Consider the following 12,948-nt stretch of genomic DNA (forward strand, 5'->3'; position numbering starts at 1 on the left):
CAGCTTTTATCTGAAAATGTAAAGCCTACAGTTTCCAAAAATACCTCTCAGTCGAATGTGCTGTGTTTGACATTACCTGCAGTGTGCTTGTTGCTTGCAGACTCTGTGGATTCTCTACAAATAGGGGAAATTTGGGGGATCTGGCACAGTGAGATGGAATTGTCACGCCTCGTTTTAGCCTTATCGTGTGGCACATTGAAGGTGGGGAAAAGTGGAGTTCAGTGATTAAGGATTGGAGAAGAAAGGGAACACTGGGATCTGGACTCGTCGGATCTTTATTTTTATCCCCAGACGTTACCAAACTTTCACTCATTACCACCACCCCACCCCTCGCTCTGTTTGAAGCTCTGATCTCTCTTCCTCCCACACTCTGTCTCCTGAGGTATCCTCCTTCCTGACATTGTTTCTTCTTCCTCTTCCCTCCCGCTCTCCTCCTCTTGTGTGGTTCATTTCTTTTACCTCTCTTTTTATCTTGTCCCCTGCTGCCGGTGTGGTGTTTCGTTTTCCTCTTCGGTCCCTCTGCTCTTAGCTGCCTCTCTTGGTTTAGCACAGCTGCCAAAGCCCTTCTCACTCACTTTCATTCTGCTTCATACACACATACACACATCTCATGATGACATACTTTTCTTCTTCCTCCCGCCTTCACTTCTGCCAACTTCAGACTTTTCCTCCCTTCGGTTGGTGTCTTGGGTCACTTCCCTTTTGCACAAGATTGTGCAAACACACCCGTACACGTGTACACACACGCTGTCCTTCACCTGGCGGTAAATGTTTGTTTTCTCCCACATCTTTACCCAGACAATTTGAGTTTTCATCTGCAGACACACATCGTCCTCCCCAGCACACACACTTTTACCCAGTAGCTCTCTCTCCAACACATTGGAACAGCCTCTTTCCTCTCACTCTCCTATCCTCCCTCCCAGATATACACACGCTCTCTCCCTCTCTCAGTCCTCATCTGCACCTCAGCACAGTTACACGCTGCTTTGTCGCGGCTGCGGAGCAAAGCGCTGAGCAGGGCTCTGCCGGCTCTCCATCACCCTGACCAATCATAAAGAGCACACAAGAAGCAGAAGCTGAAGGGGGGAGAGGAAGAAGCTGAAGCCTCATCTTCCTTCCTCGAAGTGCAAACAACCCTGTTTTACTGAGAGGAGGAGGAGGAGGAAGAGGAGGAGGAAGATCTGTTTTCACACTGTCCTGACTCAGTTTGTGACCTCCAGCAGAAGGAGCAGTAGAGGATGCATTGGAAACTGCAGGAGCTAGAAAGTTCTCTCTCTTTAACTCAGCTGCCCATCGATAAGTAGCAGCTGAGGAAACTTTTGTAAAAAGGAAGAGGAGGGGGGGGGGGGTGGACAGTCCAAGGGTGCGGAGGCTCTGCTTGTCCTCCTCCTTTTCCTGTCCACACTGTTTTTATTTTGGGTCGTATTTGTCAGGGAGAAAGCAGCATCGTTCTTTCCCAGCAGCTTCTCCCAATGTGGCAGGAGGCTCTGTGGACCCGTGGACGCTACCTGCTGGAGAAGAGCGATGGGGGCGATGGGGCCGAGGGGCCCGACAGCCTGGGAGATGGCTGCCCCGGGTTCCAGAGCGACATGTGTCTCGAGGTGGAGAAGCCTCAGGACTGGCTGTACGAGTCGTACTACAGGATGAGCCAGCAGCATCCGCTGATCGTGTTCCTGCTGCTGATCGTCATGGGAACCTGCCTCGCGCTGCTGGCCGTGTTCTTCGCGTCAGGACTGGTGAGTGTGTATTTGGGTGAGGTGTGAGTGTGTCCATGCGGAAGTAGGTGTCCATACAGCGCTTTAGAGGTGTGGTAGTCAAGCCGAGGGCTAGGAGGTCAGGAGGAGCTGAAGCCTGATGATTAAGGTAGAAAACAAACAGAACAATTCTGCCTGCATGCAAAAAGGCTATTTCCATATTTTAGGTTGCAAGCTATTTAAATTCCCTTTTTGGTCCAAAAAACTAGCAATGCCAAATGGAAATGGTTTGTATTTAATTTTGAAATGCAAAATAAAAAAATAAAAAATAAAGAGCAAAAAGCAAAAGCAAACCAAAAAATTTACTTAAAATAATATCAAAACAAGATTTAATTACTTTAAAAGCTTGAACTGGAAATGAAGAATATGTCAAAAGTAACTTTTTTAAACTAATTAAACTGACACCCCCTGAATGAAATAGTTCAAGTTCATTTTTTTTTCCTGTTCTCATAACAACAAAGGTTCCTGAATATTAATGCATGCACAGTTATAAAACTTGTATATTAAAATTCTCATATTTAACGTTTGCACTTTTCTAGCATACAGTTGGGTTCATACCCTTTAGTCATGGCAGATTTAGATTCATTTCCATTTGATAAATAAGTCTGTTTTTGATATGAAGCAAAACAAGCATCTCCCAAAGGATAAGACAATGTTAAAGGTGAATCTTTTTAACAAAAGACTATTGTTTATATTGAAGAATGAATAAAATGTTAAAATTATTTATGCATTCCTTAAAAATGTATAGAAATGTACTTATAACTTCTTCTTCTGCTTTCTTGTTTTGTGTTTTATTTGATGCGAACTAAAAGTAAAGCTGGAACAGCTCTTAGCCATTACCCTAATCTTTAGCTCCGTTTACATATTCTCTATTAGATTCAGTTAGGTGGTCTGGCAGGTTAAACGAAAAGCTTTAATATTACCTCCAGTTTGAAAAAAACAGATGATTGGTTAAAATGGAAACACCTTCAGGAGCGCAAATCATTGTCAGCCCAAAGAAACTTAAGCTGCTCAATGTTTTTGATTTCAAAGTTGGGATCGTGGCTCAACATCAATGGGTACTTTATAGAAATTACAATAAATACTAAATAATATAAAGATGGAACTCATTTATGTCAATAAACAAACGGTAATATCACTTAGACATAAAAATATATTCAGTAGTTTATTTTTATTATGCTAATATATATTTTTATAAGTCGTAATAGTTTGGGTCGTGAGCCCATTCTGGTACAATTGGGTGGATTAAAAAAAGAGATGTTTGGAAAACTCTACTCTATGTCATCTCTTAGAAATGTGTGTGACTTAAATACAGGACATCCATTTATTATCTTGCATTAATTTCCAGGATCGGGTCCTGGGTAAAAAATGCAGAAAAGCTGCCGATGCAGCTCTTAAATCACAGAGAGGTTGATGCTCTGCTTTGTTAAACTCCAGATTTCATTCTAGCCCAACTTCCCCTCTAAATGTAACAACATCTGTGCTGTATGTCAGTTATAGACATACGCTCCTCAGAGACAAAATAAAGTTTGAAAATACTCCAAAGCTCTTCTTCTGCTGTTTTTTTTTTTTTTTTGTCAGATACTACTCACAACTAACAGGTTCCCTGATGTCGGTATGACATCGTTATGATATGAGGTGTTAAAACACCACTTTTTCTTCATAGTATTTGCATAAAAATGCAAGCAAGATGTCAGATATTAAGATCCTCTAAAAACAGGAACAATTATATTTACAATTTCCCTTGTGTCTATACTATTTAATAAAAATCTGCATTTCTTTTAGTTTCAAATAATTTATTTGATATTTTGATTTCCAGTGAGCCCATTTGAACTGTTAGTGATTTTCAGGCATATTCCAAATAAGTCAATTTCTATTCTTTTAAAGTAAAAGCTCTTATGATCATCTTTCAACCCGCTGGAAGGCAGTGTGCAGCATCAGATAAGGAACAAAGAGCGTTATTTCTTTTAAAACTATCTGTTGTAGTAATATATACTGTAGAGATGAACTTGTTCTGGTTTAGAAACAGGGATGTTTAAAATCCTTTGCAGACGTCGTTCCCATGTCTGCTGAAGTATCGATGCTAAGACAGATTTGGGCTGAGTTCAGGCCCGTGATTATCATGTTTTGTTCCTCTGCAGCCTGCATATCTCCTGTAATGGTAGAAATGCTTTCATCCTGGCACACATGCTGGCTTTTAAAGTGTTTGCTGACCTCAAACTGTAAGGACTACCCTCCCCTTTAACCTACAGGATAGGTTCTCCATAACTTCTTCCTAGAATTTTTACTTTAGACTCATAAGTCTAAGGGGGAGCTTAATTTTTAACCCACATTCATCATAAATTAGCTCTATAATGAAACAAAATATGTCACAATTTCCAGATTAAGTTTGTTTGTTTTTTCTGAATTTTAGCCTTAAATGCTGGATTAGATGGAGAGGCTGTTCTTAATCACCTTTTAGTTAAGTGTTGCACCTTCTGTGATTTCTACAATTAATTAAGTAATTATAAAAAAGGAACTGGTTGATTTTCACAAAACTCACAATAACTCATTTATTTCCTGCTAGGTGATTTTTATTTCTTTCAATGATCATTTATGGGGAATAATAAGCCTAACAAAGCAGCATGTAAAAATTGACATCATCTGATCTTTTGCTTGAATTGTTTCCAGATTGTGAAGCATCATTATCAGCACATCCTCTAACTCAGAAGAACGGGATCATGTGACATTATGTATTCAGGAGAGTCTGTTATCTCACTGATTTATTCCAAGGAGTTATAGTCTGAATAAAATGTTTACCAAGTTCAGACATTTGCTTTCGACAACGACTCCGAAGTAACATCCAAGCAGCTGGAGGACATCCCTCGATTATCTGTAGCACATTTGCATCCATCAGCACTGGCTGATAGGTCGCAGTAATAATAGATAGAAAAACTCTGTTTTATGAGCAATATATAGGAAGAGTTACTTATCTAAGTTTATAAAATGAATTAGTTGAAATTGGATTTCTGTTGAAACATATTCCTGATAAAAGCTAAATGAAACCTCAGGTTATTGAAGATCGAGATCATTGTAAAATTGCTGCACATATTTAGTATCAGAACGTTGACTTTAACCAGTAAATACATTCTTAGAGTTAAAAAAAGTCAAAAATAGCTGATAGACTTACTGTCAGCCACTGGGCAGTAGGAGATTCTTATGATATAATGGGTAAAAATACATAACAACAGCTTCTCCATACACCAGTACTCCCAGAGGTTTTAAAAACAAAAGATTTGGAACATGATCTAAGTGCTGGTATGAAGCAGAAAACCATTGTTAACTACGTCTAAATTTAGCAGCAGCTTTCAAACCCTTACAGCTGGTTTATAATTAAAGCTGTGCTGAACAAGCCACTCTTAGTTTCTGTGATAGTTGGATAAAACGCCCAAATCAAGTCTTCTGGTGAGAAAAGATAATAGATATAGAAAACAATAATAGATACAGATAAGCAGAAAGTAGTCACAACAGGTCGGGGAGGGGGGGCTGCACAAAGTAAACCAGTGTAGTCTATTTAAAAAAATTTTTTTTTTATTGTTGCTCTTTAAAACATTGGTGTTCTTTCTTAACCATAATTGCCCAATGTCTAAGGATGAAGTACGGGTTGCATAAAGTCACCTATCTGTGTGAAGGACTACCATCCCTGCATGAGTTCATACCTGGCTTTGACAGCCGACGGTTCAAAGTGATTTTCTAGCTTCTGCTCATACTCCACTGTGAGGTAATGAAGGATTATAACTACACGGTATTATATCTTCCAGCAGGAGTTAATTAAATAGCTTTGGTTTAGTCTAGAGCGGCGTTCTGCATCCTACAGCTCTGAAGCCACAAGTGGCTCCTTAGAGCCTCGACAATGGCTGCTATTAAAACATAAAAAAAAAACAATTAATGGTTTAGAATACAGTATATTAATGAATATCAGCTATAGATGCTTTAGAAAGACAAAGTACCAGGAATATGTTTTTGTGAGTAGTTTGGAAAGTTTATTTTTTTATATAAAATGGTATCCTAAAGAGGAAAATCAATGCTTCCTCTTAGTGAAACTTTTTTTTTGCCCCCTATTTTAACCCTGTAAGCCCTAAACCATGGAATAATTAAAAATATGTATATATTTGTTACATTTTGTCAGAACTAATGTTTTCATTTCACATTTTAAAAAGGATAAAATGCTTTTTTTATTTTGAAGTTAGATAATTGACTTGTGTCATTCGTTTTTCATTTGGTATTTCTCTGCAACTCATTGTGGGTTTTCTGTTTACTGCATGTGTCCTATTGTATAAATCAGTTCTTTTAAGAACAAAAATAACACTGATGATATAACGTCTTAAAAACTTGAATATGATACATTTGGTGCTAAAGGGTTAAACAGATTTCCTATTGCAGATATTAAACATAAATAATAAGTTGTGTTTTATTTAAATGTAATATTTTGCGACTAAATTAGCTTAATTTTTTCTGTGCTTTGGGTAAAATGGCTCTTTGCAATTAAAAGGTCACAGAACCCTGGACTAGAATCATCATCTGCATAGTTTATAATAAATCCCTAACTTATATATTAACTGATTAGTGTAAAATGCGAGATTTAGGCCTTTTTAAGATATATCTCAAAATTTAAGTAAGATACTTAATACTAAGAGTAATAAACTTGCATGTAAATTGAGTAAATAAGTGTGAAATAAATGTTTCATTTATGAGAAAAAAATAAATGTAGGTGATAAAGACAGGATAACATGAAGGTGTTAAACAGCAAAGGGGGAATTGACCCAGACCTGCGTGAGTTGTTAGGATTAACAATACTGTTTTTTAACAATGTGGAAAAACTGGGTTTTATTACGCTTAAACATCTTGTGTGCCACGCAGCCTCCATTATGAACTACAGTTTTGCTTTTAGCACGGGACTGAACGGGACAGAGCTGATCAAAGGGGCCGATGGCATCCCTCGTGTATGGCTATGTGCGGCGCCATAAGTGGATCTGAAGCACTTTGGATTGCAAAGACAGCCTTGCAGAGTGGATCTGAAGAGCGAGAGGAGAGCTGAGCTCGCCACTGTGTGGGTGTCGGTGCTTTTGTCGAGTGAAAAGTGTTGTTTGGCGACAAACACTCAACCGCAAACACGAGCTATTGTCTCTGGAGTGCTGCTTTTGTGTTTTATGAAATAACCTCACAAAGGAAGGGCCACTCAGAGCTGTTGTTGTTGGTATCTCAAATTGATTGTTTTGCTGCTAGATGTTTAAGGACGGGGCCGTGGATTTGTTTTGTCATCTCCGTGTGTGCATCATGGGGTGTCAGCGTTGCACCTGGAGAACAATCCTGAAGTTTTTTTTACTTTAATTCCTAATTGACAGGCTTCTCTTGGGAGAACTGCTGTCCAAAGCAATCCCTTTACATCCATTTATGGCAAACGGACTCATTCATTCACCAAGTTCTACCTTACTTTTTGGGCCATAGTGACTATGATCTCTCTCAATAATCATGTCATTGTTTACAAGGGGTTTAGACTCATTTTATCACTTTTGGTTTCTATGGAATAATAACAGATAGGCCTGTCTGGGGTGATGAATTGGTTGTTTGGTGAGATGTGTGTATTTATTACTGCTGCTGCAGAAGAATGGCAGGAATAAATAGGCTGTGGATTTGGAGTCGGGGGGAGGCGGGGAGGATGTTGTTGTAAGGGTTCTGGCTTTATCAGCAAGCCGGCAGAAACACGAGCAAAAGCAGCACTAATGCTTCTAAAATTGCAGCGCACTTTTATCTTTCTCCGCAGATCAGGGCACGAGTGGGTGAACATGGTATTTTTAAGAGGTAGACGCCACCACCCATTGTGCTGGGGTCCGTTTGTGTGTGCGTGTGTGTGTCCTTCGGGTGTGTTTGTCAAAGGAAGTCTCGCATTTCCTTCACAAGCTTATCTGCAATCTTTAGGAATAATCTCCCTTTTTTTGTTGCGCTTTTTCTGAGCTTTCATGAGCCATAATGTAAGGCTGGCGTATGTGCCCATGTGAGAGTACACAATCCCTGCAATTACGTGGCAACATGCACACATAATGGCATCTTAAAACTCAATTTGACGGCCTAATTGAGGTCAACATAACATCTGATAATGGTACTCTGCAAAACTAAAATAGTTCCTCTTACTTGTGTGATTGATCACAAAGCTACTTTCTGTTGACAGCTGCATTCATCTCTGCCACTGTCAAATCTTTGCACTGCTATTTTATATATATATATATTTTTTTTTAGTTTTGCAGTCTGTTGATTTTAATGTAAAGTGAAAACCCCAGATTTTGTTCCAGCTCATTAACAGGTTGATGGATACAGTGTAATGTCCGGTTCAGGACTGATGGGTCTCTGTGGTTAAATGTGCAAACAGCTGTGATGATGGAAATCCTCCCTCCACCTCCTCCCATGTCCAGATAACTAAATCTGACGGCAGCTCCATGTACCAATATCATCCTCCTGGTCGCTAATCAACCATCCTTTTAAAATGATCCCCAAGCAGGTTGAAAATTCAGGGATAAAAAAGAATCAATAAACACTGTTTAGATATAGAAACCTTATTAAAACTAGAAATTGGCCTGAATGTTTAATCACAATTTAAAAGCTTTAAAAAAAAAACAACAAAAAAAAACAGGCAGATGAAAATATTAATAGTTAAGAAAGATACCCTTAAAAAGTTTAAATAAACTTCCTCAGGTCTCACAAAAAATGTTGGCAGGGCTCAGGTGCAAAAAAGTGGAGATATTTGAGTTTATCAAAGCTACACTGATGCTTTAAGAAGGAGGTCTTCAACAGGGGGTCCATAGAGGTACTGTATGGGGGTCGCAAAATTTTTCCTTGATTTGACTTTTTTTAATATTCCCCCTGCAATTTTTTCCACTAATTGAAATGTCTCTAAATACAGATTAACATGAATTCAACTCACTGTAGTAAACAGATAAATGGAGGCAGAAGATGACTTGCAGTCATCAATGCACACATTCAGTCACACCCAGGAGCTCTTTCAAACAGGGCACCATTTTTATTGACATGTGTTGTGAATTGGCTCTATAATAATAAACCAAATTTAATTAAATTGAAATTCACATATTGCAAACAGGAAAGATTTCCAGATTTTCCATATTTCCAAGTCCTGCTAAAGCATTAAAGAGAACCTTTAATGCTTTAATTAAAAAAAGAAATAAAATAAATTCTGCCTAACTCAACAGTTTTTTATATAGTGATTTAAGCTGTCTAGAAATAACCAATGTCTCAAGATGTATATGAAATGAAGAAGCCAAGATAGTTATCTAGTGCATATATTACTCATTCATTGCCTTTTTAATAGTATTGTAAAAGCAAAAATCATAAGCTTTCCTTTGAAAAATCACCTTTGAATTATCCTGCTAGCGTTATTATCACTTTTTGCATCTGCAGAGGGGAAAGCTCTGACTTCACAACCTTTCAGACACCTTGGTGTTTTTCCTTCAGCAGTACTATAAAAATGCAAATGTATGAACTCAATGCAAGATTGATGCAATGTGGAGGTACTCTGGGCTTCTATTATTCCTAATGGCCAGCAAAAAGCATCTGCTGTAAATTATAGAGGAAGAATTGAAATGATTTATTTTGCAGCATTGTCTTCATAAGGACTTTCTTAAGGGCTTTGCATAACAAATTGCTTGCTTTACATTATTTTTGGCAATATTATTTGTAGTAGTAGTAATTTTATCCTGTTTAAACAAAAAATTAACAACACAGAGAAGAGCAAAATAATAAAAACCCGTTATCTATTAAGATTGAAAAGTTTAAATGATTCTTATTTAAAATAACAGTGGGCTTGTGGTTGATTTTTTTTTTAAATCCCATAGAATAAATGCCTTAATATTTAAAGTTGAAGTCTACAAAAACTGTGTATGAGGAAGTCTTTGGGGTTAAAATACTATCCACTGTGGATTATGGTTTCTGTCTTTAGGATTAATACCCATCTCATATCAAACTCAAGAGATTTTTCATCCCTCTCATGATCACTGAAGCTAAAGCTTTGGCTAATATAGTTTAAACAACCGCCTTGTGGAGGCTTAAGCACTTAGTACGTATATTATGTCATTCAAAATGTGTTATCTTTGGGATTTACAGCAGAGTCACCAAGGCTTGGTAATTTAAGAGTTTCTCCTGGATTAATCTTCAGTAATATCACTTTCAATAATCCGATAGTCATGAGCAAAAATCTATTATATAGTTGCTGTAACTTAAAAAAAAAAGAAAAGCAGTGATTATTTAGAAGTGTTTTAATTTTAATTTTACTTTTCTTTTATTTGGACTTTTCTTTTCCAATTCTTGTCTTTTTTAAAGTGTAACTCACCCCAAAATCCTTATTTGCAGATAAACTGTATTGTCTGGGTCTAAGGGGAGCTTATCTAAGATTACTGTAATTTCTTTTACATTTTAATGTGAGATTTTTTATTTTTATTTTAAGTTCTGCAACATTTGTCTCAAACATGTCTGGTGCCATCCTAAGTGGTAGAAGATTGGCTATTGCTGGGAACTTTTTCGTATTCATTCTGACTTCCTGGGTTCTGGTTTTCATCATAGCCCCATGTTCAAATAAAAATACATCCACTGAAACAAATACCTCCATAGAGAGGTATCATGTCCTCTGTTGCTCAGACAGTGCAGGCTTCGGGCCTCGCTAAGTTAATGCCTTAAGTCCAGTAAGTTGAACTGATAAGGTCTGACCCACTGGGCTCCACAGAACCTCCCCCCACACGTCGAAGGGGGAAAGAATCCTCTATCATAAAAGATCTTTTTCATATCTTTACTAACAACCTTCCTCTAATCATTTGGCAAATACTGTGCTACAATAGGTCTAGGCTAAACTAGCTGCCACTGACTCCTATCTACTAAAATCTCACCAAACTATCCCCACAGATAGTATCACCTCTCACTGTTGCACTTCTTTTAGTGGAAATATCAGATAGATTTTATTGATCTCACAGTGGAGAAAATCACTTATATTAAATATAAATATATATATTTAAGAAACACCTCATAACATAATCCAGGAAATTAACTTTTGAGCAGATATAGTCAATGATATTCTGCAAAGTTCTTATTTTGTGGTAGACCATCACAAAGCCTCGACCTGAATCCCATAGAAAACCTATAGGCGGAAAACATGTGAGAAACTTCACTCAGCTACAACAGTTCTGTGAGAAGGAATGGGCCAAAACTCCAGCAAACAATTGAAAGAAGACAATGGAAAGATATAAAAAATGACTGATGTACTGATTGGGAGGAAAATCTGCAAAAATAATAAAAAAAATATGTACATTTTTACTTTTAAATAATAAAAAAAATAAATTGTATTCTATATTCAGTAGATGGATGCATGCTTTATTCATATAGAGTAAAACTGTTAGCAGAATATTTAGTTTTCACATGCAAATCCTCCCATTGTACGAGTCAGGAAAAAAATGTTTATGATACTTTTAGTTCCCAGCTTGGTGTCCTTTAGATCTAGAGTGGTTTCAGGAGAATTTGTCTAAATTTATCTCGGCTGCAAAAGGTGAAGTTGAGGAAAAGCTTTTTGATTATTGATGAATTCCATAACGGGGAGGAAAACAGATTGAAGAAATCTGCCACCAGCTCAGCTTCATCAAGCACAATAAATATTCAACAGGGACCCAACAAGAAAAGTGAGAGAATGCATACATGGCTGTGCCAGCTGTCTGCTTCCCTTCAACTTTTAACATTTTAAACTTGGGCTGCTTTTGTCCGATTGCTGCAAGACATGTGCTTTACTTTGTGCCGCTACTATGTCCACCTATCCTCCCTTTTCCTCTCCCTATAATAGCTGGATGAGGCAGGCTGGCTTAAAAAAGGAATTGATTGTTCTAGGTTACAATGCTGCACAATGTGGCAGGCAAGCAGAGCCCCCCCTGCCTTGGTGACATGACGGGAGAAGCGGCTTTAAACGGTATTGTCGAGGGCGGGATTAAGCGGATTAGAGGGGCCACAATCAGAAATATGCAAAGTGCAGATGCTTAGTTTTTGTTTTCCCAAATGAGTGAATGCCCCCCCACCCTCCACTAAAAACACAGAAAAATCTGCCCCCTTCCCTGAACGAGACATCTGTGAATGTATGTGCATTCAGTAAATCCGCTTTGATGCAAAAGGAATGTGCTCGTCATTGAAATCGTCCTCTGGGATGTGTAGAGGATTCAGTCTTGCTTACATTCTTGTTAGGATCCAATCTGGGCTCAGGTCTCCTCACTGTAAAGCTGCTGTGGCGTCAGCAGCGACACCCTTAGGGATTCCTTCCCAGACTGTGACTCATATCACGTCTTCTACACAGTGCTGCTACTTTAGTACTCTGCAAACCGCTTCAGTCTTATTTTTAATTCAAGATAAACTGAGCTCTCTGCATTATCCTCAAAATGCTGAGGTCAGATATCAGTCAGAACGATCGAGACAAACTCAAGATGCATTCTGGGACATCTCCTTCATCTGCTAGCAACCCTCGATGAGGGCAAAATCAAACAGAACTCAATACCAAACCCCCGGTTTTCATTTTACTTTAAAATGACATGTAATCACGCAGCGGCGGTCTAATTTTAGCGCCTGGGCTCGTCAGTGTAATCATGACTTGGAATAAGTTAAAATGGTTTCCGTGGGTGTTTGGGCCTGTGAAAGTGCCACTGATGTGCGTATGGAAGCTCTGTGCCTTCTGATTTTGCATCTGCTCTGTAATTTACACATTCAGAAGAGGGGAGAAAGAGAACTCTTTTGTTACCTGGTAGTGCACTTCATCATTACCTGCATGCTACTGCATAGTTTCCAAATCATAAAAGGAGCCAGCTGGAGGGTTTCATTTTTTACTCACTTGTTATTTGCTACCTCCGACACCATCAGATTTCTAGTATTTCTAGTAAATTTATAGGTTTGAAAATTGTGTAAATGAGCAAAGAAATGGCAAACCACATTGGCAGCATGAGGCTCTTCTGAAAAAGAGCAGGGCTGTGAAAAAGTATTTACAGCCTTTCAGATTTTCCACCGCTTTTCCCTTTTTTTTGTCACACTTAAATATTATCACACAATCAAACATGTTTTCATATCAGACAAAGATAACCAAAGTAAATAAAAATCACAGGTTTGAAATAGATGATTTTATTTGAGGGAA

The 12,948-nt window shown here is 38.2% G+C and overlaps 1 protein-coding gene across 2 annotated transcripts in view; it reads left to right on the plus strand.

The window, feature by feature from the left end:
• Window positions 1-924: 924 nt before the first annotated feature.
• The window catches only part of adcy2b (adenylate cyclase 2b (brain)), a 96,280-nt gene continuing 84,256 nt past the window's right edge, over window positions 925-12,948 (plus strand). Inside the window, exon 1 of one of the 2 annotated variants that reach the window (XM_038299820.1) lies at window positions 925-1,736. In XM_038299820.1, coding sequence (XP_038155748.1) covers window positions 1,473-1,736 — 264 coding nt within the window. In that variant the 5' untranslated portion in view covers window positions 925-1,472. The remainder of the gene's footprint in view (window positions 1,737-12,948) is intronic. The other variant, XM_038299819.1, reaches the window with a different exon arrangement.

The sequence above is a fragment of the Cyprinodon tularosa genome, unplaced genomic scaffold (assembly GCF_016077235.1).
Source record: "Cyprinodon tularosa strain WSP-4 unplaced genomic scaffold, ASM1607723v1 ctg435, whole genome shotgun sequence".
Lineage (NCBI taxonomy): Eukaryota > Metazoa > Chordata > Actinopteri > Cyprinodontiformes > Cyprinodontidae > Cyprinodon > Cyprinodon tularosa.